Source organism: Trachypithecus francoisi, unplaced genomic scaffold (assembly GCF_009764315.1).
Source record: "Trachypithecus francoisi isolate TF-2019V2 unplaced genomic scaffold, Tfra_2.0 Lachesis_group15, whole genome shotgun sequence".
NCBI classification, from domain to species: Eukaryota; Metazoa; Chordata; class Mammalia; order Primates; family Cercopithecidae; genus Trachypithecus; species Trachypithecus francoisi.
The window spans coordinates 54935958-54961141 of NW_022681460.1; the positions used below are offsets into that span (position 1 = coordinate 54935958).

At 42.1% G+C, this 25184-nt stretch overlaps 1 protein-coding gene across 1 annotated transcript; it reads left to right on the plus strand.

Annotated features, from left to right (window-relative positions):
• Positions 1-2551: 2551 nt before the first annotated feature.
• On the plus strand, positions 2552-24434 carry AMD1 (adenosylmethionine decarboxylase 1). The gene is made up of 9 exons (XM_033234894.1): positions 2552-3005; positions 15790-15876; positions 17173-17299; positions 18594-18696; positions 20577-20619; positions 20719-20863; positions 21154-21246; positions 21653-21808; positions 22214-24434. Exons 1-9 carry the CDS (start codon positions 2896-2898, stop codon positions 22352-22354), a joined length of 1005 nt encoding a protein of 334 aa, XP_033090785.1. The 5' UTR covers positions 2552-2895; the 3' UTR covers positions 22355-24434.
• The last annotated feature ends 750 nt before the right edge of the window (positions 24435-25184 follow it).

Sequence of the window (25184 nt, forward strand, 5' to 3'; positions counted from 1 at the left end):
CAGAAATGGGGCTGAGAAAGGAAATCATTTTAGAAATAATGATAAATGTATTTTTGACATATTGAGTTCAGGAAAATATTTAAGCAAAGATTAACCAACTTAGTACAAGGGATTTTTATTTTTATTATTTCTATGATCCGAAGAGAAACCAGAGTATACAAGGAATTTTGAGCTTCAAGATAACAAGAAAAATGATATATTTGACAAAGGATGAATCCAGTTGGTAGACTCTATTTAAATTATCCTGTATCAAATTAACAAGGATTTACTTTGCCAAGATTCTTGGCACTTTTATATTAACTTAAATTGCACTGGGAAAAAAGCATAATAGTAGTTGAGAAGCAACTAATTATAAGCAATTATAAGCCAAATTATGTTTATACCACAATTAGTGTTTGAGGTGGTTTAGTAGGCAGATTCTTCAATAAGCAACCATCAAATAATTGAACAGCTTGTAAAACACAGAAATACTTCTTTTATCTTTATTCCAAGTAGAGTAACCACATTCTTTTATCATTATAAAATAAGCAACATTTATTATCTTTTGTCCCAATCCGCAGTTTGAGTTGGATGCTTATAAAACATGGCAAGAGGGCTGGGCGCCGTGGCCTCCCAGCACTTTGGGAGGCCGAGGTGGCCAGATCACCTGAGGTCAGGAGTTCGAGACCAGCCCGGCAAACATGGTGAAACCTCCTCTCTACTAAAACACAAAAATTGGTCGGGCGTGGTGGCATGCACCTGTAATCCCAGCTACTCAGGAGGCTGAGGCAGGAGAATCGCCTGAACCTAGGAGGTAGAGGTTGCAGTGAGCCGAGATCACGCCACTGAACTCCAGCGTGGGCGACAGAGTGAGACTCCGTCTCAAACAAACAAACAAACAAAACATGGCAAGAGTAGTGTATGTACCTAGCTCACAACATAGCTTCTTTCAACAGGTTTCACGGAGACACGTGAATCCATGTTCCTGTAAGACAAGTGCTATTATTCTGCAGGGTATCTAGAGTGGAAACCCAAACCATGTCTTTTTTTTTTTTTTGAGACGGAGTCTCGCTCTGTCGCCCAGGCTGGAGTGCAGTGGCCGGATCTCAGCTCACTGCAAGCTCCGCCTCCCGGGTTTACGCCATTCTCCTGCCTCAGCCTCCCAAGTAGCTGGGACTACAGGCGCCCGCCACCACGCCCGGCTAGTTTTTTGTATTTTTTAGTAGAGACGGGGTTTCACTGTGTTAGCCAGGATGGTCTCGATCTCCTGACCTCGTGATCCGCCCGTCTCGGCCTCCCAAAGTGCTGGGATTACAGGCTTGAGCCACCGCGCCCGGCCCTCAATGGATTTTTCATGCTGACATCATCTTACTTCACTTTAGGGAAAGTTTTTTTCTAAGGATAATAGTGAAAAGTCTTTTTGTCTTGCGACAATAGCAATTTTTATGTCAGCTTGGTTTTTTTCCTCCCATATTTCCAAGTAAAAGTCATAACTTTGTTACCACAATTTTGCCATCTGAGGTTAAACTGTTTGACCGTGGCTTGACGACTATTTTATACTTACAATATTAGACTGATAGTTCGTTAAATTACCACCAGTGATAGCTCTGGAATCCCTGTTATATTAATTTCCAGGTAAATCCTTAAGCACATGAGAAGATAGCACTGTAAATTTTGGGGGGTAAGGAGAACCTCCATCAATTAATACATCAGCTTGATAAAATTCAAAGAAAAACATGATCAAATTTCAGATTATATTTAACACATTCAGTTTCTAGAAGTAGTTTTGCTGAATAAATTCCCACCAGTTGAGCTAATGGAGCAACGGAGTTGCCAGTGCTTCCCGGCGGCTGCTGTGCTCAGTCAATTCGGAGGCACGGCGAGCCACATGGTGGGAGGTGGGTAGAGCCGGAGCCCTCCAAGGCTGGGCGCCACGTTGCTTTTCTCTTTTGAAATGAGAAGACAATGCTTCTGGCTATTGTATAAACCAGCCGAGGACTGCATTCATTCGCACATCAGCCAAGGCGTGAGCAGAATTAAAGCGCCTTCTAATTCGACCCCTGGCAACGTGCGCGTCACGGACAAATGTTTAGTTTTAACGCCTGGCTGCGTTCGCCTTGGGAAAACACACTTTAAAGAATGGCCAACTACCTCAGCAGTCGCGGTGAACTGTACAAGATCGAAAGCACCACGCCAACCCAGCGCTGGCCACCGTCCCCGCTGAACCCCGCCAACACCCCTAAGGACCCACCCATGTTTTCTGCTAATCATTTTTTTTTCTAAACAGCTCTGCACAGCCTTTCCTCATTCGGTTCCCGCTCTCCCCACCCACTCTGCATTCGATCCGAGGTTTCCAGTCCCCAGCTGGACATCACAGCATGGACTACCACTCAAGAGCCGGCCAGAGCCCGAGCCGCAGCGCAGGGGGCAGCTCCCTGCGCTCCCCGCCAGGCCCTCAGCCAGCCAGCCGCCACTCGGCCGCTAGTGATTGACAGGCGACGGCAGCTATGGGCCGTGGAGGTGGGACGATACGTCACTTCCTGGTCTTTTGGGGGAGCCGGGATATATAAGGGCGGTGCTCACGCAGCGCTCTCGCTTACACAGTATGGCCGGCGACATTAGCTAGCGCTCGCTCTACTCTCTCTAACGGGAAAGCAGCGGACTACAAGAGACTGAACTGTATCTGCCTCTATTTCCAAAAGACTTACGTTCAACTTTCGCTCACACAAAGCCGGGAAAATTTTATTAGTCCTTTTTTTAAAAAAAGTTAATATAAAATTATAGCAAAAAAAAAAAAGGAACCTGAACTTTAGTAACACAGCTGGAACAATCCGCAGCGGCGGCGGCAGCGGCGGGAGAAGAGGTTTAATTTAGTTGATTTTCTGTGGTTGTTGGTTGTTCGCTAGTCTCACGGTGATGGAAGCTGCACATTTTTTCGAAGGGACCGAGAAGCTGCTGGAGGTTTGGTTCTCCCGGCAGCAGCCCGAGGCAAACCAAGGATCTGGGGATCTTCGCACTATCCCAAGGTGGGTCCCCGGGGCTCTCGCTGACATCCGGGCCTGGGGACTGTCGCCGCCGCCGAGGCACCAGCCACGGGCGGGGCCCGAGTTCCCTCAGCCTTCAGGTGGGGGCAGGTCTGCGGCCGGGGGTCGCTTCGGCGGCCTTGGAAGGTTCGCGATTTGGGGGGGAGCGGCCGTGTCCACGCGGGCCGGAGCCGGCTTCTCCCGCGGTGGTTGCCGCGCCTGGCACTGTCCTGGGGGAGGGGAGGAGGCCGGCGCGGCCGCGTGCTCAGGTAAAGTCCCGCGCTGGGCGGCGGGAGGCGCGGCCCGGGGTGGTTTTGCGGCCCGCGCCTCCCGAGGTTCCCCTCCATAGTAGTTGGCGGCAGGGGCCTCAGGTGGGGGTCGGGGGCGCCTGCGCGGGTTGCCTCCGGCAGGTGTGGCTCGGCGGGCTTAGTCAGGCGCTAATTCGGGCGTGCCCGCTTCGGGGAATGGAGGGCGGGAGCGGCGCTCGTTCTTGCCGCGGGCGCGGACAGGAGGGGCCCTCCCGGCCTTGTCTGAGGGGCTGGCGAACAGGCTTCCCACCCGCGGTGGCCGCGGGCAGCATGTGGCGCTCGGGCGGCGGGGATTGGGCGGGAGCAGTTGTGTCGCAGTGGCGGGGCCCCACCGCTGCCCTAACGTGCTCTGCGCCAGAGCCTTTTCGGGGCGGCTGGGCAAACGGTGCAGTCCCCGGGGCCGCCCTCGACACGGCCGCTGAGCCCACCGAGGGCTGCTCCCCAGTCTCTTGACCTTGGATTGTGTAACCTGCTACGGAGCCGGCGGGAGAGGTGCGGGTGGAGGGAGGCCCGCCTGCCCCAGGACATAATGCCTCTAAAGCCTTAAGCTTGAGCAAAGGAATTTGGGGCCCAGTCCTACTGCCGGCCGTCACGCGAGACATACTTGGGCTGACCGCGCCGAAGAGGCGTTTTAGTTGGTATTGCTGTGGAAATCCATGCTTAAATAAAAGCCCGGAGATCCCGTGGATGCTTGGGCCTTGTTCCCGGCTGCGGTCGCACCGGTGGCCACCCATGGCCTTCCTAGGCCCTGCCACCGGATCCCCGGCTCCTCTGCGCACAAGTGCAGCTAGAGTGACCGTGCTGCGGAGTAACCGGCGTGGCCAGCTTCATTGAGAGGCGGCGACCAATGGGCTCCTGGGCCCGACTCAGAGCCTGGCCCCAGGGTGTGGGCCAATGGGCGTTTTAGGAATGTTAGCTAATCTCGGAGCTGTCCCTTGACAAAAAGCAACTGGAAAAGGGAATCCAGGCAGACACGTGCTACCGAGACTTTAAGGCACGATGGGAAATCCAGTTTCTAGCAGTGTATCTTGAACGATTCCGTTGTAGAAAAAAACTACTAGTGATAGCTAATATGTCACACGTCTCATTTTTCAAGCTTCATGTGACACTTAAAATGTCTGTAGCGCTTACTACGTGCCAGGCTCACGTGCAGATTATAGGAAGCGGACTTTGGTCATGGAGAAGCTTAGTATTTCCTTCATTTCACAAATGAGAAGGCTGGTATTTGTGATAGGTGTTTGGTAAAAACGATTGTGATCAGGATAATTAACCTAGAAAATCTTGGCAAGGAAGAACTAATGGGCACTTTGGCTTTTTAAGTGTTTGAGCCCTTAAATAGTAGTAAGTACATGTTGTTAATAAAGGGAAGAAGGTTTTGTTCTCCCCAAGTTCTTGGCGGTTTGGCTGTTTAGAGCTTCCTGAGTCAAAGTGGAGAGGGGGAAGAGGCTTTTAACAAAGCAGCCTGCTTTCTTTAAATGTTTAAGAACCCTTTTTACTTTGTACTTTGATCAGCCCAAATTGTTTTACTGCTCCAGTGTGGCTCTTAAAATCATGGCCAAAGTTGAACTTTGAAGGACAAAATATTCCCTGTAGAGTTCATGATTTAGTGCCATCCATTTTGTGGGTATGTAACATTCATTGAACAACTACTGGTAGTATACTGCCACATTGTAACTGTTGTAGATAAAGCAAGTTAAGCAAGAACGGAAAAATCTATTGATTTAACTAAGGTCCCCTGGTAACCTTCGTAGGAACATTTTTCAGCGACCACTCAAGTGGTTAGGTTATTTATCGGGATGTTAAAAAAAAGCCTGAAATAGTAGGTGTTCCTTGAATCACCTAAAATCAACAGCCTAGCAAAGAGTATCGTCGATGGAGTCTGGTCTGTGGGGACATGGAGCCAGTCCTAGAGACCCCAGGGAAGGATAATAGGTCATCTAGAAGAATAAAGCATGACGCGTTTTACTCAAATGACATGATTAAATGCACAGCCTCTGGAATAACAAGATTTGAATTCAAACAGCATTTAATAGCTGTGTGAGCTGTTTCCTCATCTTTAAAATGGAGACAATAATGGTATATAGCTCATGAAAGTTGTGAAGAATAAATAGGTTAATATTTTATATGCAGTACTAAAGAGAGGATCCATCTATAGCCCAGGCTGGAGTGCAGTGGCACGATCATGGCTCACTGCAGCCTTGACTTCCTGGGCTCCATTAAGATATGAATAAAAGTGGGTTAAAAGACGAACAGGCTGAATTAAACAAATTTGTTTATAAAGCATAATAAACATATGGACATAGAAAGGATTAAGAGAGTGAGAGGCTTAAATGTCCAAAGAGAGCATTAGTGTTGATGCTAAAGACAAGGATAACAAGATAAAGATATTAGGGAGAAAAAATTCCTGGAAAAATAGCTTTCCAAAACTAACGCAAGAAGAAATAGAGAACCTAAAATAGTCCTAGAACAACACCTAAATAACTTGAATCAGTCAATCATCTAGGCCCAGATGGTTTCATTGGAGTGTTCTACATAATTCAAGGGAGAAAATATCCAACCTTTTTCAACACATTCTTCTAGGAAACGACATACTTCCCTCAGTTTGCTCATCCCAAAGTCTGAAATATTTTTTTCTCCTACACAATATTTACCTTTCATATTTAGATCTGCAATCCATCTGGAGTTGATTTTGTGTGTGGTGTGAGGGAATAGAATTCACTTTAAACAAACTTGGCTCATCAGTCCAAGTTTTAATGCCAAGTTAAGCTGGAATCCTTTCTGAATATACACCTTTTTACTAAACACTGCTTTCCTCTTGTAGACCATTTAAGATAATTTATCTTAATAAGTGAACAAATTATGTAATACTGAGAAATTTAACAAAGAAAAATCTTGTATGATATAGCTTGGGTTAAACACTACTGTTGGAGAAAAGCAGCAGACCAGGTATACCCAGATGAATAAAGGACAATTAAGGGAGAGACAGTTTCTTAGGGGTAACCTGCAGTTTTCTTTAATTTTTCAAATTTTAGGGATGTTGAATAAAAATCAGTGACCATTTAAAAATGGTTTAGTTATTGGATCACAGTGCTATAACAAACAAAAGCCTTTTATAAGAAATGGCAACTTTAGGCCGGGCGCGGTGGCTCAAGCCTGTAATCCCAGCACTTTGGGAGGCCGAGACGGGCGGATCACGAGGTCAGGAGATCGAGACCTTCCTGGCTAACATGATGAAACCCCGTCTCTACTAAAAATAGAAAAAATTAGCCGGGTGCGGTGGCGGGCGCCTGTAGTCCCAGCTACTCGGGAGGCTGAGGCAAGAGAATGGCGTGAACCCGGGAGTCGGAGCTTGCAGTGATCTGAGATCCGGCCACTGCACTCCAGCCTGGGCGGCAGAGCGAGACTCCGTCTCAAAAAAAAAAAAAAATGGCAGCTTTAGGGAGGGTGAGAGTAGTAAGGAGGAAATCTGTTAGAAAATAGAAAATTTTGCTGAGAAAAGGGTGATTTTTCAGAACTGGAAATCCTATTCTGTGCTTTACTCAGATTTTATAAACTAAAACATAATTTTTAGTAAAGGATTGGGGCAGTTACAAAGATAGTCATACCTCAGTTTAACTTTCCCCAAACTCATGCCTTCTTTGACTACGTCATTATGCAGTATTATCACACTATCAATAATTTACATTGAAGGAATTTACAGCCCATTGCCAAAAAACCTTTTAGTGCAATGTTTCAGAGTAAAAATGCTTCCTACTAAAGAATTAAGCTTCTCATTACATTCCTCCCAGCAGTTTCAAAAAGGTTTCGGGGCTGGGCTTGGTGGTTCCTGTCTAATCCCAGCACTCTGAGAGGCCAAGGAGTTTGAGACCAGTCTGGGCAACATAGTGAAATCCTGACTCTACAAAAAAAAAATTGAAAAAGTATCTGGGCATGCTGGTCCATCCTGGTGCGTGTCTGCAGTCCCAGCCACCCGGGAGGCTGAGGTTGGAGGATTTTTTGAGCCATTGGGGGATCGAGGCTGCAGCAAAATGAGATTGCACCAGTGCGTTCCATCTGGGTGACAGAGTGAAACCCTGTCTCAACAACAACAAAAAGATTTCAACTGTTGTTTACAAACCATGTATCTTTAAGAAGCACATGTTGAAAGTAGCAGAAAACTGAGAGGAGTATCCCGATTTGGGGTAAAAATTTGAGACGGAGAAACAATATTGTGATTATAATAGTGTGGCTGCATTCTAGGTTCATATCTTTGAACAAAAGGAGGCGGCTTATTTCTCAGGGTATCTGAATTCACTGCCCCAGGAAGGCATCCTCAGAATCTAACTTCTGGTCAGTCTAGCTTTACTCAAGAATAATCTGGTTTTAGGATGCCTTTGACCTAAAGACTGCTTACTACCTGGGGTAGAGGCACCCTGATGAATGTACTGTAGTGAGAGTCTCTAAAACAGACCTAAAAATATGAGGTAAGCTCAGAATTGGGAAGCTGCAGTGACTTTGGATAAATTACATGAACTCTGAAACTAGCTGGTTTTACATTAGGAAGTAATGAGTAATCTAATGACCTGGAAGCTTTTCAAATAAAAATTTCCAGGCATCATCCTCAGAAAGTGTCTGACCTAACTGGATATGGGAATAGGATCTATGTAGTCATTTTTCAGGTGATTAGAGCATAACCCTGCACTAATGGGTTCCGTCTATATTTAAGTCCTTTGTCTTTTTTTTTTTTTTTTTTTGACAGTCTCAGTCACCCAGGCTGGAGTGCAGTGGTCACATCTCAGCTCACTGTAACCTCCTCCTCCCAGGTTCAAGCCATTCTACTGTCTCAGCCTCCCTAATAGCTGGTACTACAGGTATGCGCCACCATGCCTGGCTAGGTTTTTGTATTTTCAGTAAAAGACAGGGTTTCGCCATGTTGACCAGGCTGGTCTCAAACTCCTGACCTCCAAGTGATTGAGCCATCGCCCCTGGTCCCTTTGTCCATTTTTTAATCACTTTTTTTGTTGTTGTTGAGTTGTGTGTAGATGTTTCTTTAGATATTGACCCCTTATGAGTTGACTTGCAAGTATTTTATTCTGTAGGTTGTCTTTTCACTCGTTTCTTTTGATGTATAGAAATTTTTACATTTTAGGTTTTCAAGCCCCATTTGTCTGTTTTTGATTTTTGTTGTATGTCATATCCAAGAAATCATTGTCAAATGTAATGCCTGAAGCATTTACCCTATGTATTCTTCTAGGAGTTTTATTTCCTCTTAATGTTTAGTTCCTTGATCCATTTTGAGTTAATTTTTATTTATGATGTAAGAGTCCAGCTTAATTTTGTTTGCATGTGGACATCCATTTTTCCCAGCACCATTTGTGGAAGAGACTGCTTTTCCCTGTTACGTAGTCTTGGGACTCTTGTTCAAGATACTCGACCTCAGTCATTTGCTTCTTGTTTTGAGACATGCTTGTCTTGCTGTCTCCCAGGCTAGAGTGCAGTGGTGTGACTTTGGCACACTGCAACCTGCGCCTCCTGGGTTCAAGCGATTCTCCTGCCTCAGCCTCCCAAGTAGCTGGGACTACAGGCATGTGCCACCACACCTGGCTAATTTTGGTATTTTTAGTAGAGATGGGGTTTTGTTATGTTGGTCAGGGTGGTCTTGAACTCCTGACCTCAAGTGATCCGCCTGCCTTGGGCTCCCAAAATGCATTTAATCAGGCAACATAGAGAAGTCTTGTTATAATTGTCTTGTCCCTGTAAACATTCCTAAGTTCTATTTTCATTAGATTTCAGCCTCTAAGAAAACGTTTTAAATATAAAATGTGGCATGCCACTAAAGTGTTGTTTTTCAGACATACCATTCATGTGCTGTTACTAATATAGAACATGTATTTCTTTGGGATCATTTATCATGATCTCTGATTATATTTAATATTTTAGTACCTACTCTTTAAGTGAAATTAGGGTATCTCAACCTCAGCATTCTTGACATTTTGGTTCAGATAATTCACTGTTGTCAGTGACTATCCTGTTAATTATACCGCGTGTAGCAGCATCCCTGGCCTCTGTCCTTCTACATGCTGGCAACACCACTACCACTCCAGTTTGTGATAAAAAAAAGTGTCTCCAAATATTGCCACATGTCTCCTGGGTGGCAAAATTATCACAAGTTGAGAACCACTGAATTAGATCAAAGAGATGGCATTTAAGATGAGAAAAAGGAATTCAAATCAGGAAGTACTCAATCTACATATGTCTTTGTGTTTTATAAGCACCTAAGAATTGTGTGCTTTGAGCTATGTGCACATGCCTGTAATCCCAAATTCCAGCACTTTGGGAGGCCGAGGCGGGTGGATCGCTTGAGGTCAGGAGTTTGAGACCAGCCTGGCCAACATGGTGAAACGCCTTCTCTACTGAAAATACAAAAATAGATTAGCCGTGCATGGTAGCAGATGCCTGTAATCCCAACTACTCAGGAGGCTGGGGCAGGAGACTTGCTTGAACCTGGGAGGTGGAGTTTGCAGTGAGCTGATAGCGTGCCATTGCACTCCAGCCTAGGTGACAGAACAAGACTCCGTCTCAAAAAAAAAAATTGTGTGCTTGAATAGCTGTATAATAATTTCTAATGACTAGATCAGTATTATGTCATCTGTAATGTGAATAAATCCCAAAATTATCTAGCTGTCTTGCTTCTCTCTCTCTCGATTCTGCTTTATATCCATCAATTTGATTTATTGAACTCTGTAAGAATTGCCAAATATAGATGAGTTTTGTAAACAGTTTATAATAGACTAGTGTTTCAAAGTCTCAGTGTGTAGTATGCTTGGGAATGAAGCAGAGATGAGACCACCACCATTGCTGAGCCTGATAAAACATTCTAGCTTAATGCTATCTTTTTTTTTTGACACAGTCTCACTGTGTCACCCAGACTGGAGTGCGGTGGCGTGATCTTGGCTCACTACAACCTGATTTAGAAAATGGCTCTGTCGACTGTATAAAGCACTTTGTCTTTTCCATCGTTAATTTGATCAGAAAGACCACTGAAAACCTTTTCTCCAAAACAAGAGTCAGCAAACTTTCTGTAAAGGGCTAGAGAGTAAATTTTAAATTTTGCAAGGCAGACAGTCTGTTGCAACTACTCATCTCTGTCCTTATAGGGAGAAAATAACCATAGTCAATGTATGGGTGTGGCTAGGTTCCAGTAGAGCTTTATTTACAAAACCAGGCCATTTTTTCCCACAGAAATATGATAGAAATAATTTGTGCTGAAATTTCAGCTGTTGCAGAAATTTTCACCTCTTTTATGTACACATATAGCATTGTATTGACTTCTTCATTTTTCTTTCATCTGTCTTGCCCTCTGATTTATTTTTCTTGAGCCTGGCAGCTCTGGTAAGATATGCCTTTATCATCACTAGATTGATTGGCAGTTTAACTGTTTGTCCTAGGGTGCTTAAAGTAATTGCTTTCTCTGATACTATGATTGAAAAATTCTGACTAGTGGAGCATTACTAGTAGTTGAGGAAAGGTTTGGATGGAGAATTTTATGAACTGTCTTACGCTCATTGTAAGAGCATTTTGAAGCCAGATGGGTTGGCACGTGCCTATAATCCCAGCACTTTGGGAGGCTGGGGTGGGAGGGTTTCATAAGCTCAAAAGTTTGAGACAAACCTGGGCAATATAGGGAGACCTCATCTCTACAAAAAATTTAAAAATATATTAGTAAGGTGTAGTGATACATGCCTGTGGTCCCAGCTACTTGGGAGGCTGAGATGGGAGGATCTCTTTGAGCCTGGGAGGCCAAAGCTCTAGTGAGCTGTGATTGTGCCATTGTTCTCCAGCCTGGGCGACAGCGAGACTGGTTCAAAAAACAAAAGGTTATTTATTTCTGCCATTACAGAAGAAGCATGCTACACTGTCTTCTTTTATTAAAATGCAATTAATAAACCCTGGACAGAATGCCTTGTTGAGCAGCTATCCAAGGACTCTGAGAAGTAAATTTTAGCAGGTGAAATGGAGAAGAAAGCCAGAACTTTAAATTCCACTGAACCACTAATTTCCTGTTTTTTTTCCCCTTTGGTATCTCCTCACTGATTTCTCCTGGGCTTGCCGGAAACCCAAAACTGAACAGTAAGGGCAGGCAAAAATAGTTCCAAGAAAGGCTCTCTAGTTCTGGTCTGCAAAGAAAGAAAGAGAGGCCCCTTTGAGTCAGAGTGGAGGACATCTCTTTTTTGCTTTTGTTTTATTCTGTTCTGCCCCAACCCCCTTGTAGGCCTTTAGCAGCTATGGCAGTTAGGCAGATACCTAAAACAAGAGAAGGGAATCGTTTTTTGTTTGTTTGTTTGTTTTTGAGACAGAGTCTTGTTCTGTTGCCCAGGCTGGAGTGCAGTGGTGCGATCTCGGCTCACTTGCAAGCTCCATCTCCCAGGTTCACACAATTCTTCTGCCTCCATGCTATTCTCCTGCCTCAGCCTCCCGAGTAGCTGGGACTACAGGTGCCCGCCATCACGCCCGGCTAATTTTTTGTGTTTTTGGTAGAGACAGGATTCACAGCATAGCCAGGATGGTCTCCATCTCCTGACCTCGTGATCCGCCCGCCTCGGCCTCCCAAAGTGCTGCGATTACATGCATGAACCCTCACGCCTGGCCAAAGCCCTGTTTTTATAGATAGTGGATGAAGAAGAGTCCTTCCCCTATCCCTTATGTGAGTCAGGCATTGTCAGAGAGATTATGGAGAGTTGAAGAAAAGTAAACCTATGAAATTTTATATGAACGTTCCTTAGCCGTTTTGCATGGATCTGACCCTAAACAGCACATCAGAGGTTTGAAAACTAAAATACAGGATAAACTGCCTCCCCAGAGCCAGCCTGGCCATTGGGTGGCAAATAAGTGGGACAGATGCAAATAGCATAGCAAAGGAGTTCATAACGAGCCTGACATTGGAACCATAACACAACCTACAAATGTTGAGTAAAAACTTGAAGCCTGAACCAAACCAGATTGTCTGCTAAACGTTTTTAAAAATCAAGACCTAGAATGATGTAACATGTCAAAATACAGGATGCAATCCTAAATTGGTTGACATACCCAAAACCAGGAAAATCTTAACATCTTGAAAGAACAGAAGACACCAACCTGAAGGTGACATGGACCATGATTTTAAAGTATCTGTGCTACAAATTGTAAGGGTGAATACTTTTTGTTTTAAGAGAGGGTCTTGCTCTGTTGCCCTGGCTGGAGTGTAGTGGTGTAATCATGGTTCATTGCACCCTCCACCTCCTGGGCTCAAGCAAACTTCCCACATCAGCCTACTGAGTAGCTGGAACTACATGCCTACACCACCACTCCCTGCTGCCAGAGACTGGCTATTGCTGTGTTGCCCAGGCTGGTGTTGAACTTCTGGCCTTGTGATCCTTCCTTCTTGGCCTCTCTGAACCACAGTGCCTGACCACAACAGCCTTTTAAAAAAAGAGAAAACAAAAATAAGAAAGGAAAAGATTGTTACATTGTTTGGTTCAGCCAGGGACCCTGTTGTTAAAAGTCTTAATAGAAATGGTGAGTAAAGCCAGGCGCGGTGGCTCAAGCCTGTAATCCTAGCACTTTGGGAGGGCGAGACGGGCTGATCACGAGGTCAGGAGATTGAGACCATCCTGGCTAATATGGTGAAACCCCGTCTCTACTAAAAAAAAAAAAAAAAAAAAAAAAAAAAACTAGCCGGGTGAGGTGGTGGGCGCCTGTAGTCCCAGCTACTCGGGAGGCTGAGGCAGAATGATGTAAACCCAGGAGGCGGAGCTTGCAGTGAGCTGAGATCCGGCCACTGCACTCCAGCCCGGGCGACAGAGCGAGACTCTGTCTCAAAAAAAAAAAATGGTGAGTATAACTGAGAAAGGGAGGGTGGGATTTGTTAGTGCATCCAGTGGGTAAAAAAGAATATGTGCAAGAATGGTAAGTTACAGTGGGAAGTCAGTAGGTGATGACTTAAGCAGATAGCATTATTGATGGACCTGAATTAGATAAGCTCTTTAAAGATCTGAAATTTTAATGCTTCAAATACTTAAATCATAGTTGGTATTTTTATTTACCTTCATATTCAGGAATGGGAGTCTTAATAGTAGATAATTTTTGCAAGGATTTTGTAAATTTATCTTAGTCAAGTGAAGCAGGATTTCATTCCCACGAGTAAAGTTTGTTTATTTTTTTGAGATGGAGTTTCACTTTTGTCGCCCAGGCTTGGAATGCAGTGGTGTGATCTCGGCTCACTGCAACCTCCATCTCCGCATTCAGTCTCCTGCCTCAGCCTCTGGAGTAGCTGGGATTATAGGCGCCCACCACCACGCCCAGCTAATTTTTGTGTTTTTAGTAGAGACGGGGTTTCAACACGTTGGCCAGGCTGATCTCAAACTCCTGACCTCAGGTGATCCACGCGCCTCGGCTGGGATTACAGGTGTGAGCCACTGTGACTGGCCAAGTTTTTTTTTTGTTTTTTGTTTTTGTTTGTTTTTTTGTTTTTGAGATGGAGTCTCCCTCTGTTTTCCGGGCTGGTATGCAGTGGCAAGATGTCAGCTCACTGCACCCTCCACCTTCAAGTGATTCTTCTGCCCCAGCCTCCTGAGTAGCTGAGATTACAGGCGTGTGCCACCACACAAGCCAGGAGTAATTTCAAGGGTTGTCACAGTATATGTCCCGCATATGTATTCTTTGCATATATGAACAAATTGTTAGCACCTTTTTAAAAGAACCTTAATTTTTTAATAGCTCTTTTTAAAAAGTTGTTTAGTCATGTTATAGTCAAATACAGGAACTCAGCTCTGTAATCATTAGCAAGCCTAACACATTAAATATTTTTGGATGGGTATTGGTACACAGATGGGTCAGTAACAGTTTCTTATAGCAAAATGGTGAGACACACACAAAATTCTACCAGGCTTCTTTGGTGTTGTGCTTGCTTTTTAATACAAATGAATAAAACATTTTGCTGTTGGATTTCGCTCAGACGTTCTTATCTGGTTAACAAATGATTTGCTGGCTGGGCACAGTGGCTCACGCCTGTAATCCCAGCACTTTGGGGGGCCGAGGCAGGCGGATCACCTGAGGTCAGTAGTACGAGACCAGCCTGGCCAACATGGTGAAACCCTGTCGCCACTAAAAATACAAAAATTAAAATTAGCCAGGCGTGGTGGTGCGTGCCTGTAATCCCAGCTGCTTGGGAGGTGGAGGTTGCAGTGAACAGAGATCTTGCCACTAGACTCCAGCCTGGGTGGTAGAGCAAGACTCAGTCCCCCCCCCAAAAAAAAAGATTTGCCTTTTTTGTGAGTATAGAGCAATGGCCTGTCAGATATCATGGGGCTTAAAATTTTTTCTTTTTTTTAAAGACCTAGGGTATTGCTCTATTGCACAGGTTGGTTTCAAACTCCTGAGCTCAAGCCATCCCAATCGCAAAGTGCTAGGATTACAGGCAATTCTCCTGCCTCAGCCTCCTGAGTAGCTGAGATTATAAGCACCCGCCACCACACCTGGTCTCAAACTCCTGACCTTAAGTGATCCACCTGCCTTGGCCTCCCAAAGTGCTGGGATTACAGGTGTGAGCCACCGTGCCCGACCTAGAAAATATTTCTGGCAAACAACTGGGCATGGTGGCACACGCCTGTGGTTCTGGTTACCTGAGAGACTGAGGCAAGAAAATTGCTTGAGCTTGGGAGCTCAAGGTTGAAGTGAGCTGTGATTGCGCCACTGCACTCCAGCCTGGGCGACAGACCCTGTCTCAAAAAATAATAATATCTGGTCATGTTAAGCTGTTCCATGGAATTACATTGTCTTTTTATAATGGGCACACTGATGAAAGAATCAATACTTTCCTAATTCTATTTCAGGCAAATTAAGACTAGTTTCTTCATGTCCATATGACCTCCATTGCTATGGTTGCTTGTACTGCACATTTCCTGCTAAATGGGCGTTCTCATTGCATTTGGAGAGCTGTGTAGTATTCCCAAAATCTTCTAGGTGTGCTTATAATTGGCAAAGTAATTCCAGTTTTTTGTAAGTGCTATAAGGGTAACATCACTCACTGTCCAGATAGTTAGACAGGCTTTTAAATCTCTATGCCAATTAGATTGGTAAAATTATGCTCTTTTTTTTTTAAGTGTTTCTTAAGGTTAAAAATCTGCACATTTTAGAAACAGAGTGTCCCACTGAATTCCTATAATCATAGATGAGTTAATGGTTTACCTTGGTTTATGGACCTTTGAACATTTTTTTGCCTATTTTTCTTTTAGTAATTTGTAAATACATAGTATAATGACCTTTTTTTTCATATATAGCATAATATACCTGTCATTTATCTGGATATGTCAATGTAGATTATTTTGAAAGAAACTAAATGTTGGTGTACAATATTAATTAAAAATGTGGTCTCTTCATGGGAAAAAGGGTGAGCTTTGTAATTTTTATGAGTAGGTGGGTACTGTTGTGGATTAATCATAATTTTTTTTGTTAAATGATAGATCTGAGTGGGACATACTTTTGAAGGATGTGCAATGTTCAATCATAAGTGTGACAAAAACTGACAAGCAGGAAGCTTATGTACTCAGGTAAGTCCTGTGAAACAAGTGTTAGGTAGCTCATTTCAGTCCTAATCATAATGTGAAACAGTAAGTTCCTCTCAGTTGTAGTTGTGGGTTTTTTTGTTTTGTTTGGTTTTTTGAGACTTAATTTTACTCAGTAACCCAGGCTGGAGTGCAATGGCGTGATCTCAGCTCACTGCAACCGCCGCCTCCCTGGTTCAAGCAATTTTCCTGCCTAAGCCTCCTGAGTAGCTGGGATTACAGGCACCCTCCATCACACATGGCTAATTTTTGTATTTTTAGTAGAAACGGGGTTTCACCATGTTGGCCAGGCTGGTCTTGAACTGCTGACCTCAGGTGATCCACCTGCCTCAGCCTCCCAAAGTGCTGGGATTATACACGTGAGCCACCGCACTCCGCCTTTTTTTACATTATTTTTAAGAATATGGTATAAAAGGAAATGTTTAGTGTAACATGGATGTTTTTAGGATGTAAATTTTGAAGCCTCACCGGACAGTTCAAGGTGGTTGCCATCTTTTCCTCCCACTTAATAAAGAAGTACCTCTTAATCAGAAGTTCAGGCAAAGGGAAAAGTTAGCTTTGCTATACAAATACAGTTGTCTAATTGGTATGTAAAAGCTCATCACCTTTTTTATAGTTGCAGAGTTAATTTATTCAATAAATACTTTGAATGAATGCTTATAGTATATATTGTATATATATTGTGATGGACCTTGCAGGGGGATACTGGACTAAACAGCCCCCCCACCCGTGTTTCCCCTCCCCCCCCCCCCCCCCCGAGACGGAGCCTCACTCTGTCCAGGGTGAAGTGCAGTGGCGCAATCTCATCTCACTGCAACCTCTGCCGCCCAGGTTCAAGCAATTCTCTTGCCTCAGCCTCCCAAGTAGCTGGTATTGCAGGCGCCTGCCACCGTGCCTAGCTAATTTTTGTATTTTTAGTAGAGAAGGGGTTTCACCATCTTGGTCAGGCTGGTCTTGAACTCCTGACCTTGTGATCCACCCACCTTGACCTTCTAAAGTGCTGGGATTACAGGTGTGAACCACCGTGCCTGGCCTCTCTCTTTTTTTTTTAAACTAAGTTTATATTATGAATATACTAATGTTTATGAAAATGCTTACCATGTGCCAAGCCCTGGGGACGTTTTGTATACTAGAAAAAAGAACACTGTAGTGTGTAACTTGCTTCCTTGAGATCCTAATATTTAAAAATACTAGCCGAAATTGTAAGTAATTAAATTGGTTGATTGCACCCTCAGTAGTACATTAGTATTGTTATAATATTGTGACTTTTTTCAACTGCAGTGAGAGTAGCATGTTTGTCTCCAAGAGACGTTTCATTTTGAAGACATGTGGTACCACCCTCTTGCTGAAAGCACTGGTTCCCCTGTTGAAGCTTGCTAGGGATTACAGTGGGTTTGACTCAATTCAAGTAAGTAGCAAACTTTTAAATATTTTTTCAGGCATAAATGTTAGAGTTATTATCCTGTAATATGTAAAGTAAATAAATTTATATACTTACTGCCTTTGTTACAATGCATGTAAACACGTGGTAAGGTGTTCATATCTTAGAAAGAGATCTGATTCTAAAGAACAGCAGAAAATATGAAGGAAGCAGAGAATGAGTTAGGATAAAATTCAAGTGGGAGAAAGAAATGAAGAAGCCAGACACTTCCAGTAGTTAATTTCTTAACATGGTACTTATAATAATAGAGAAATGGTAAGAAAAGAAGGAAAAGCAAAATGTCATTACCGAAATTGTCCAGTCTTTATAATGAGTTAGGTCGAAGAGCAACAGTCAGTATTGAGTTAAATTCTCATACTCTTCAATAACTAAGGTGTTTTTACCTAGAGTATAATTTTCTGATTAGTAGTGGTTGTCACATTTTATTTTATTTTTTATTTTTTTGAGATGGAGTTTCGCTTTAGTTTCCCAGGCTGGAGTGCAATGGCACAATCTCAGCTCACTGCATTCTGCACCTCCCAGGTTCAAGCGATTCTCCTGCCTCAGCCTCCCAAGTAGCTGGGATTACAGGTGCCCACCACCATGCCCGGCTAAATTTTTTTTTGTATTTTTAGTAGAGACGGTGTTTCACCATGTTGGCCAGGCTGGTCTCATAACTCCTGACCTCAGGTGATCCACCTGCCTCAGCCTCCTAAAGTGCTGGGATTGCAGGCGTGAGCCACTGCACCCGGCCTGAGTTTTAATCTTTAACTTCATAAGGAAAGGATGGATTGTCATTAGTACTCAGTACAGTTTTTGTTGTTGTGAATTGATCCTTGTAAGAAAATCTAAAGCAATGTGTGCTTAACTTGGATCACTGATGCTTAAAACTAATATGTTATTTCCCCCCAATTTTTGCTTACATGACTATTAATAAGCCCAGTTTAGAAACTACCGTTCTAGAAAGGAATATACTTGGTGTTAATCGTTGTTAACGACCCATCGTGCCTAGACTGGGCTTTTTTAAAAAAAAAAAAGAGGGAGGGAGAGATGAGGCCTCAGTATGTTGTACAGGCTGGACTCCTGGACCAAGTCATCCTCCTGCCTCACCCTCCCGATAGCAGAACCTACAGACATATGCTACCATGCCCAGCTAAAATATTTGAGTTTTGATTTTGCCGAGTTTTGATATGTGGGAAATAGTTGATTAGCTTTGAAAAGTGATAGAATTCTACAGCTAAAAGTTATGTTTTTTTTTTCTTTTTTTTCTTTTTTAATAAAGAGCTTCTTTTATTCTCGTAAGAATTTCATGAAGCCTTCTCACCAAGGGTACCCACACCGGAATTTCCAGGAAGAAATAGAGTTTCTTAATGCAATTTTCCCAAGTAAGTTTAAATAAAATATAAACCTGTTGTCTTCTTAAAGACAAAGTGCAACCTCTCAGAGATCTTTCTATATGAGAGCATATGTGTGCAGGTATAGCACTCTACATACACTAATATTGCTTTCCTTGTGGATTTTTTGGTTTGTTTTAGATGGGGGTCTCAGTCTGTCACCCATGCTGGTACAGTGGTGTGATCATAGCTCACTGCAGCCTCAACATCCCAGGCTCAAGTGGTCCTCCCAAGTAGCTGGGGGGGCTACAGGTGTGCACCACCACACCTGGCTATATATATATGTGTGTGTGTGTATATATATATATATATATATATTTTTTTTTTTTTTTTTTTTTTTTTTAATTTTTAGTAGAGACAAGGTTTTGGTTGCCCAAGCCAGTCTTGAACTCCTAGACTCAAGGGATCCACCTGCCTTGACCTCCCCAAAGTGCTAGGATTACAGGTGTTAGTTACTGCACCTGATCCGTATTTACTTTGAGTTGGATGTTTTAGGAGTACAGTAGTGATCTTTATATAGCCTGTAATTCAAAATATGCAGAATTTATAAAGAGCATTAAAATATCAGATAAAATATTTTTAGTTAAGAGAGATGAATAGATAGCTTATTACAAATTATGTATACACATGCACTTGTAAAAATAATTGTGTGTCATAAATCAGTGGTGTTTAAAGGATGGAATTTTAAAATGTAGAATTGATCACCTGCCACCTCTGGTTTTTCATATAGCATAGAGAGTTCATCTTCATCTGGCCAGTCCCTCTATTTTGTGTCTCACTCAGTGGTTCTTTTTGCATATTTGTTTGTTTGAGACAAACTCTCACTCTGTCTCCCAGGCTGGAGAGCATTGGCATCATTATAGTTCACTGCAATGTCAAACTCTTGAGTTCAAGCACCCAGCTAATTTTCATTAAATTTTTAGTAGAGATGGAGTCTGGCTATGTTGCCCCGGCTGGTCTTAAACTCCTGGCCTGTAGCAGTCCTCTAGCCTCAGTGGTTCTTAACCTATAGATCATAATGTCCTTTGACAATATGAACAAAGTTATATGATTCCCTCCAGAAAAATACCTAGTGCTCTGCTCCAGCATTTTATATAACAATTGACCTGGCTTTTTAAAATTGCACAGTGTAAAGTAGTGTTTCCTGAATGAAATTGGTAAGGGTTTCTTTCATCCTTTTACTAAGATTTATTTATAGAGGTCAGGGAACTAAAGGTTATCTGATAACATCCTTACTTCCTAGATAAGGCTGAAAACCTAAGATAATTTAGTAACCTTGCACAAAGTCGCTTATAAGCATGAAAATCGAACTTAGCACATCTACTAATATGAAACCAAATCAGGCTAATCAGAGTGTTGGGTGTTTAGTGCAAATATCCACCAAGTCAGTCGATTCTCTTTATCTGGGAATTCACCTACTGTTTCCTTTCCTTTCACTGATGACATTTCTTCTTTTTTCTTGAGACAGCGTGTCACTCTGTTGCCCAGGCTGGAGTGGAGTTGCATGATCTTGGCTCACTGCACCCTCCACCTCCCGGATTCAAGCAGTTCTCCTGCCTCAGCCCCCCAAGTAGCTGGGATTATAGGCGTGTGCCAACGCGCCCAGCTAATTTTTGTATTTTTAGTAGCAACGGGGTTTCATCTTGTTGGCCAGGCTGGTCTCGAATTCCTGACCTCAAGTGATTTGCCCACCTTGACCTCCCCCAGAAGGGGTGGGATTATAGGCATGAGCTACTATGCCCGGTCCACTCATGGATGACATTTCTAATAAGTGGCAAATAGTATCATTCTGCTTATTGTGGAAGGGTAGTAACAAACCATCCTATTAAATGGATGTGTTATGTTTATTTTGTGTTCTCTTCCCTCAACAGATGGAGCAGCATATTGTATGGGACGTATGAATTCTGACTGTTGGTATGTTTAGTGCAATTTTGTGGATTTTTGTTGTCCTATGTAAGATTTAGTTTAAACTGCCAATTGTCATTTTTAGGAACATTTTTAACTTTTATTTAGGTACTTATATACTCTGGATTTCCCAGAGAGTCGGGTAATCAGTCAGCCAGATCAAACCTTGGAAATTCTGATGAGTGAGCTTGACCCAGCAGTTATGGACCAGTTCTACATGAAAGACGGTGTTACTGCAAAGGATGTCACTCGTGTAAGCATTTTTAGTAATAATTGTTGCTGGATTCTTCTGCATGGGGACTAAATTTTATTTTTCATTCTTTAACTTTTAAGTTCAGGGTTACAAGTGCAAGTTTGTTATGTCAGTAAACTTATGTCATGGGGGTTTGTCATACAGAGTATTTCGTCACCCAAGGATTAAGCCTAGCACCAGTTAGTTATTTTTCCTGGTCCTCTCCCTCCTCCCATCCTGGGACTATATTTTGAACTCATTTGAAGTTTGTTTGTCAAACCTTTGTTAAACTCGGTCTTTTTTCCCCCCAGGAGAGTGGAATTCGTGACCTGATACCAGGTTCTGTCATTGATGCCACAATGTTCAATCCTTGTGGGTATTCGATGAATGGAATGAAATCGGATGTGAGTAGTTATATATATTGCTTCAATAATTATTTAAATATTTAAATGTGTAATAGTCTTTCCATTCCTTTTTTTTTGAGGCGGAGTCTCGCTCTGTTACCCGGACTGGAGTGCAGTGGCCGGATCTCAGCTCACTGCAAGCTCCACCTCCTGGGTTTACGCCATTCTCCTGCCTCAGCCTCCCGAGGAGCTGGGGGACTACAGGCGCCCGCCACCTCACCCGGCTAGTTTTTGTATTTTTTTTTTTTTAGTAGAAACGGGGTGTCACCATGTTAGCCAGGATGGTCTCGATCTCCTGACCTCGTGATCCACCCGTCTCGGCCTCCCAAAGTGCTGGGATTACAGGCTTGAGCCACTGCGCCCGGCCAGTCTTTCCATTCTTAACACTGTGAACTGTTTCTCTCAGGGAACTTATTGGACTATTCACATCACTCCAGAACCAGAATTTTCTTATGTTAGCTTTGAAACAAACTTAAGTCAGACCTCCTATGATGACCTGATCAGGAAAGTTGTAGAAGTCTTCAAGCCAGGAAAATTTGTGACCACCTTGTTTGTTAATCAGGTAATTTTATATTTTATTATTAATCAGGTAATTTGGTTTTTAAAATCTAAAGGAAGTGAGACTGAGGCCTAAGATGTATTCTAAGATAGCACATATACCAGCCACTCAGATATCCAGAAGTAATACTGTTTGAGGTTACTGGTAGCTGAGAAGCTTTGATTCATTAGACCTATATCAGTCCTTGTTTTCTGTCTAGCCAAATTGATGGGTTCCTTCTGTCTTGCTATTGACAGGCCTGGTGGGAGGAACCATAAGAAGCCCTGGTCCCTCCAGCACATAAGAAGGCAGCTAAAATAACTCAAATGTCTTAGTTTCATTAAGATAAAAGTCTGTCACTTAACTGTTTTGGTTGAAAATACTTCTCTGGATTGCAAACACTAATGGTTATTTAATTTTTTCCCCCAGAGTTCTAAATGTCGCACAGTGCTTGCTTCGCCTCAGAAGATTGAAGGTTTTAAGCGTCTTGATTGCCAGAGTGCTATGTTCAATGATTACAATTTTGTTTTTACCAGTTTTGCTAAGAAGCAGCAACAACAGCAGAGTTGATTAAAAAAAATGAAGAAAAAACGCAAAAAGAGAACACATGTAGAAGGTGGTGGATGCTTTCTAGATGTCGATGCTGGGGGCAGTGCTTTCCATAACCACCACTGTGTAGTTGCAGAAAGCCCTAGATGTAATGATAGTGTAATCATTTTGAATTGTATGCATTATTATATCAAGGAGTTAGATATCTTGCATGAATGCTCTCTTCTGTGTTTAGGTATTCTCTGCCACTCTTGCTGTGAAATTGAAGTGCATGTAGAAAAAACCTTTTACTATATGAAACTTTACAACACTTGTGAAAGCAACTCAATTTGGTTTATGCACAGTGTAATATTTCTCCAAGTATCATCCAAAATTCCCCACAGACAAGGCTTTCGTCCTCATTAGGTGTTGGCCTCAGCCTAACCCTCTGGGACTGTTCTATTAAATTGCTGCCAGAATTTTACATCCAGTTACCTCCACTTTCTAGAACATATTCTTTACTAATGTTATTGAAACTAATTTCTACTTCATACTGATGTTTTTTGAAACAGCAATTAAAGTTTTTCTTCCATGAGTTGAGTCCTTAAGAAAATGATTCCAGTTACTCATTTTGCATATTTACTATTTTAACATTATTGGACCCTGCATTTATAGTCCTTTGATTTCTTCCCTCTCCCTGGTGTCTCCCCCAAGACCCCAAATAAAGCAATACACTGTTAACACTGTGGGTTTATATACTAATTCTATACCCCAGATGGGGAATGGAGGAGATGGTCCCTGGGCTTAATATTCTTTAAAGGGCATGGGAATTTAACCTCTCTTTTATTGTAATGTGCTCTTTTGGAAAATAGTTGATTCGCAGGGAAGACCCAGAGTTGTAGATTGAGATTAGGGTGTACTGGCTGAACTGTGGAAAACATACAATTCTGTGTTCCTCAGTAAATGAGATTAGCGTCTGATGAGTAGCACGCCTTTACTAACCTACTAAGTTTAAGTAGTAGTATAAAATGATTTTTTATTTAGTTAATTACCAGAGAGATTTAGCAAAATTTTGTTCTGGATTCAGTAAATCAAGTCAGCTTGGATCATTCACCTTAACTTTTCTTTTAGCGGCCATTTCCACTAGTTTCCATTAAGTAGTGTTCTATAAACTTTGATCCAAAGCAGAATCAATGTCTTTTCCATCTTGTGACTTAAAGTTCTGTGACTGTGATGCATGTGTGTTCTGACTTCATCTGTTCCTCTAACTACGGTGTTTCCCTCACCATGGCATTCGTAGGATGAAATGAATGACTGCCCAGAATGAGAATTTGTCCAGATTATTCAGATAAACATCATAAAGTAGAATATATGAATAAATAAGTAGAACATAAATAAAATTCCAAAATACTCAATGAGAAATGACTAGTAATATAGGCTTTCAAGAGTTGGTACCTTTTAGCTATATTTGCAGATACTCTGGGATTTTAAGGAACTGAGAAAACAGCAAAGTTGACTAAATTTTATATTTCTTGTCCTCTAAATATTTCGATAATTTCTGGATTGATGCAGTAATGTTTTTGTTCCTTCCGTATTTATAAATGAAACACCTTTTTTTAGTGTTTCTAAACCTAAAATCTACTTGGTTTGAAATCAAGTGGTTGGAACACTGTTTGACTTTTATTTGAAGCATGTTGTTGATTGAAAATTTCATTGAGGAAGTTTTCAGTCAGTGTGTAAGTTTGATTCTGTAATGAGCACAGCACCTAATATTTTGAGGAGCTCTGTTTTAAGGACCAATGCTTAAGGTGGACTTTGTTCGTAAACAGTATCCCAATAGATTTGTTGACTTGAGGTCTGTGGGTTTTTTTTGTTTTGTTTTTTTTCCTAATAGAATTAAGAATTCTAATGTTGAAAAACTGCACAAATTTGTATGGGACAAAGCCTAGAAAAGAGAAACGTAGATTGAATCATAATCTAAATCATGGTTTGATAGAAGAGGGAAAGTTTTGGTGCCATAATTTCTCCTTTCACTGGTGTTGGACTTAAATCAGTTGAAATGTATTTCTGTACCACAATTTACGCTTCAATAAAAGTTTAATTGTCTAGTGACATTCAGAAACTTTTCTGTTGCCCTGTTTTTTAAAGGAGCCTACTTGACCAAATACTCTATATCTGAAGTTTAAAATCAATATAACAATGTGTATTTACGAATTTGGAGTTAGAGAAAAGTTTAAAATCAATATAACATTGTGTATTTATGAGTTTGGAGTTAGAGAAAAGTTTAAAAGTGTTAGGTCCCAATCTTTATTGTAGACTAGACTCTTAAAACATTGGTTGAGGATGATCAAACTATAAGTTTCCTTATTTCATTCATGGTTATTTCTACTAAGTAGAAAAAATTTATAAGCGTGATCATTTCCTTTTTTAACTTAGGGCCTTATTCTGTTGTCCAGGCTGGAGTGTGGTGGCTGTTCACAGGTGCGATCATAGCATACTGCTTCCTTGAACTCCTAGGCTCAAGCAGTCCTGCTGCAGCTTCCCAAGTAGCTGGGACTGCAGGCTTCTGCCATCACACTTGGCTTTGTCATTTTCTTTATTTGGCAACATTTTAGTTCTACAGTCAAATATGTAATAAGCTGAAAATGTTATGAAAATGTATATTCTGATCTTTCTCAGAATATGCTTCAGTTAGAAAATATTTCCTCAATTTTCATTAAAAACAGATGGTGTTCCTAGAAAAGCAAAATATTACATATCTGTGCAATATGTAATTCACAAAATTCATTTGCCAAAAACAGGTGAGTGAATTTGGGGGTTCGTTAGTAAGCAGTCATCAAGTTTCCATCATAGACACGTAAGTGGAAACGTG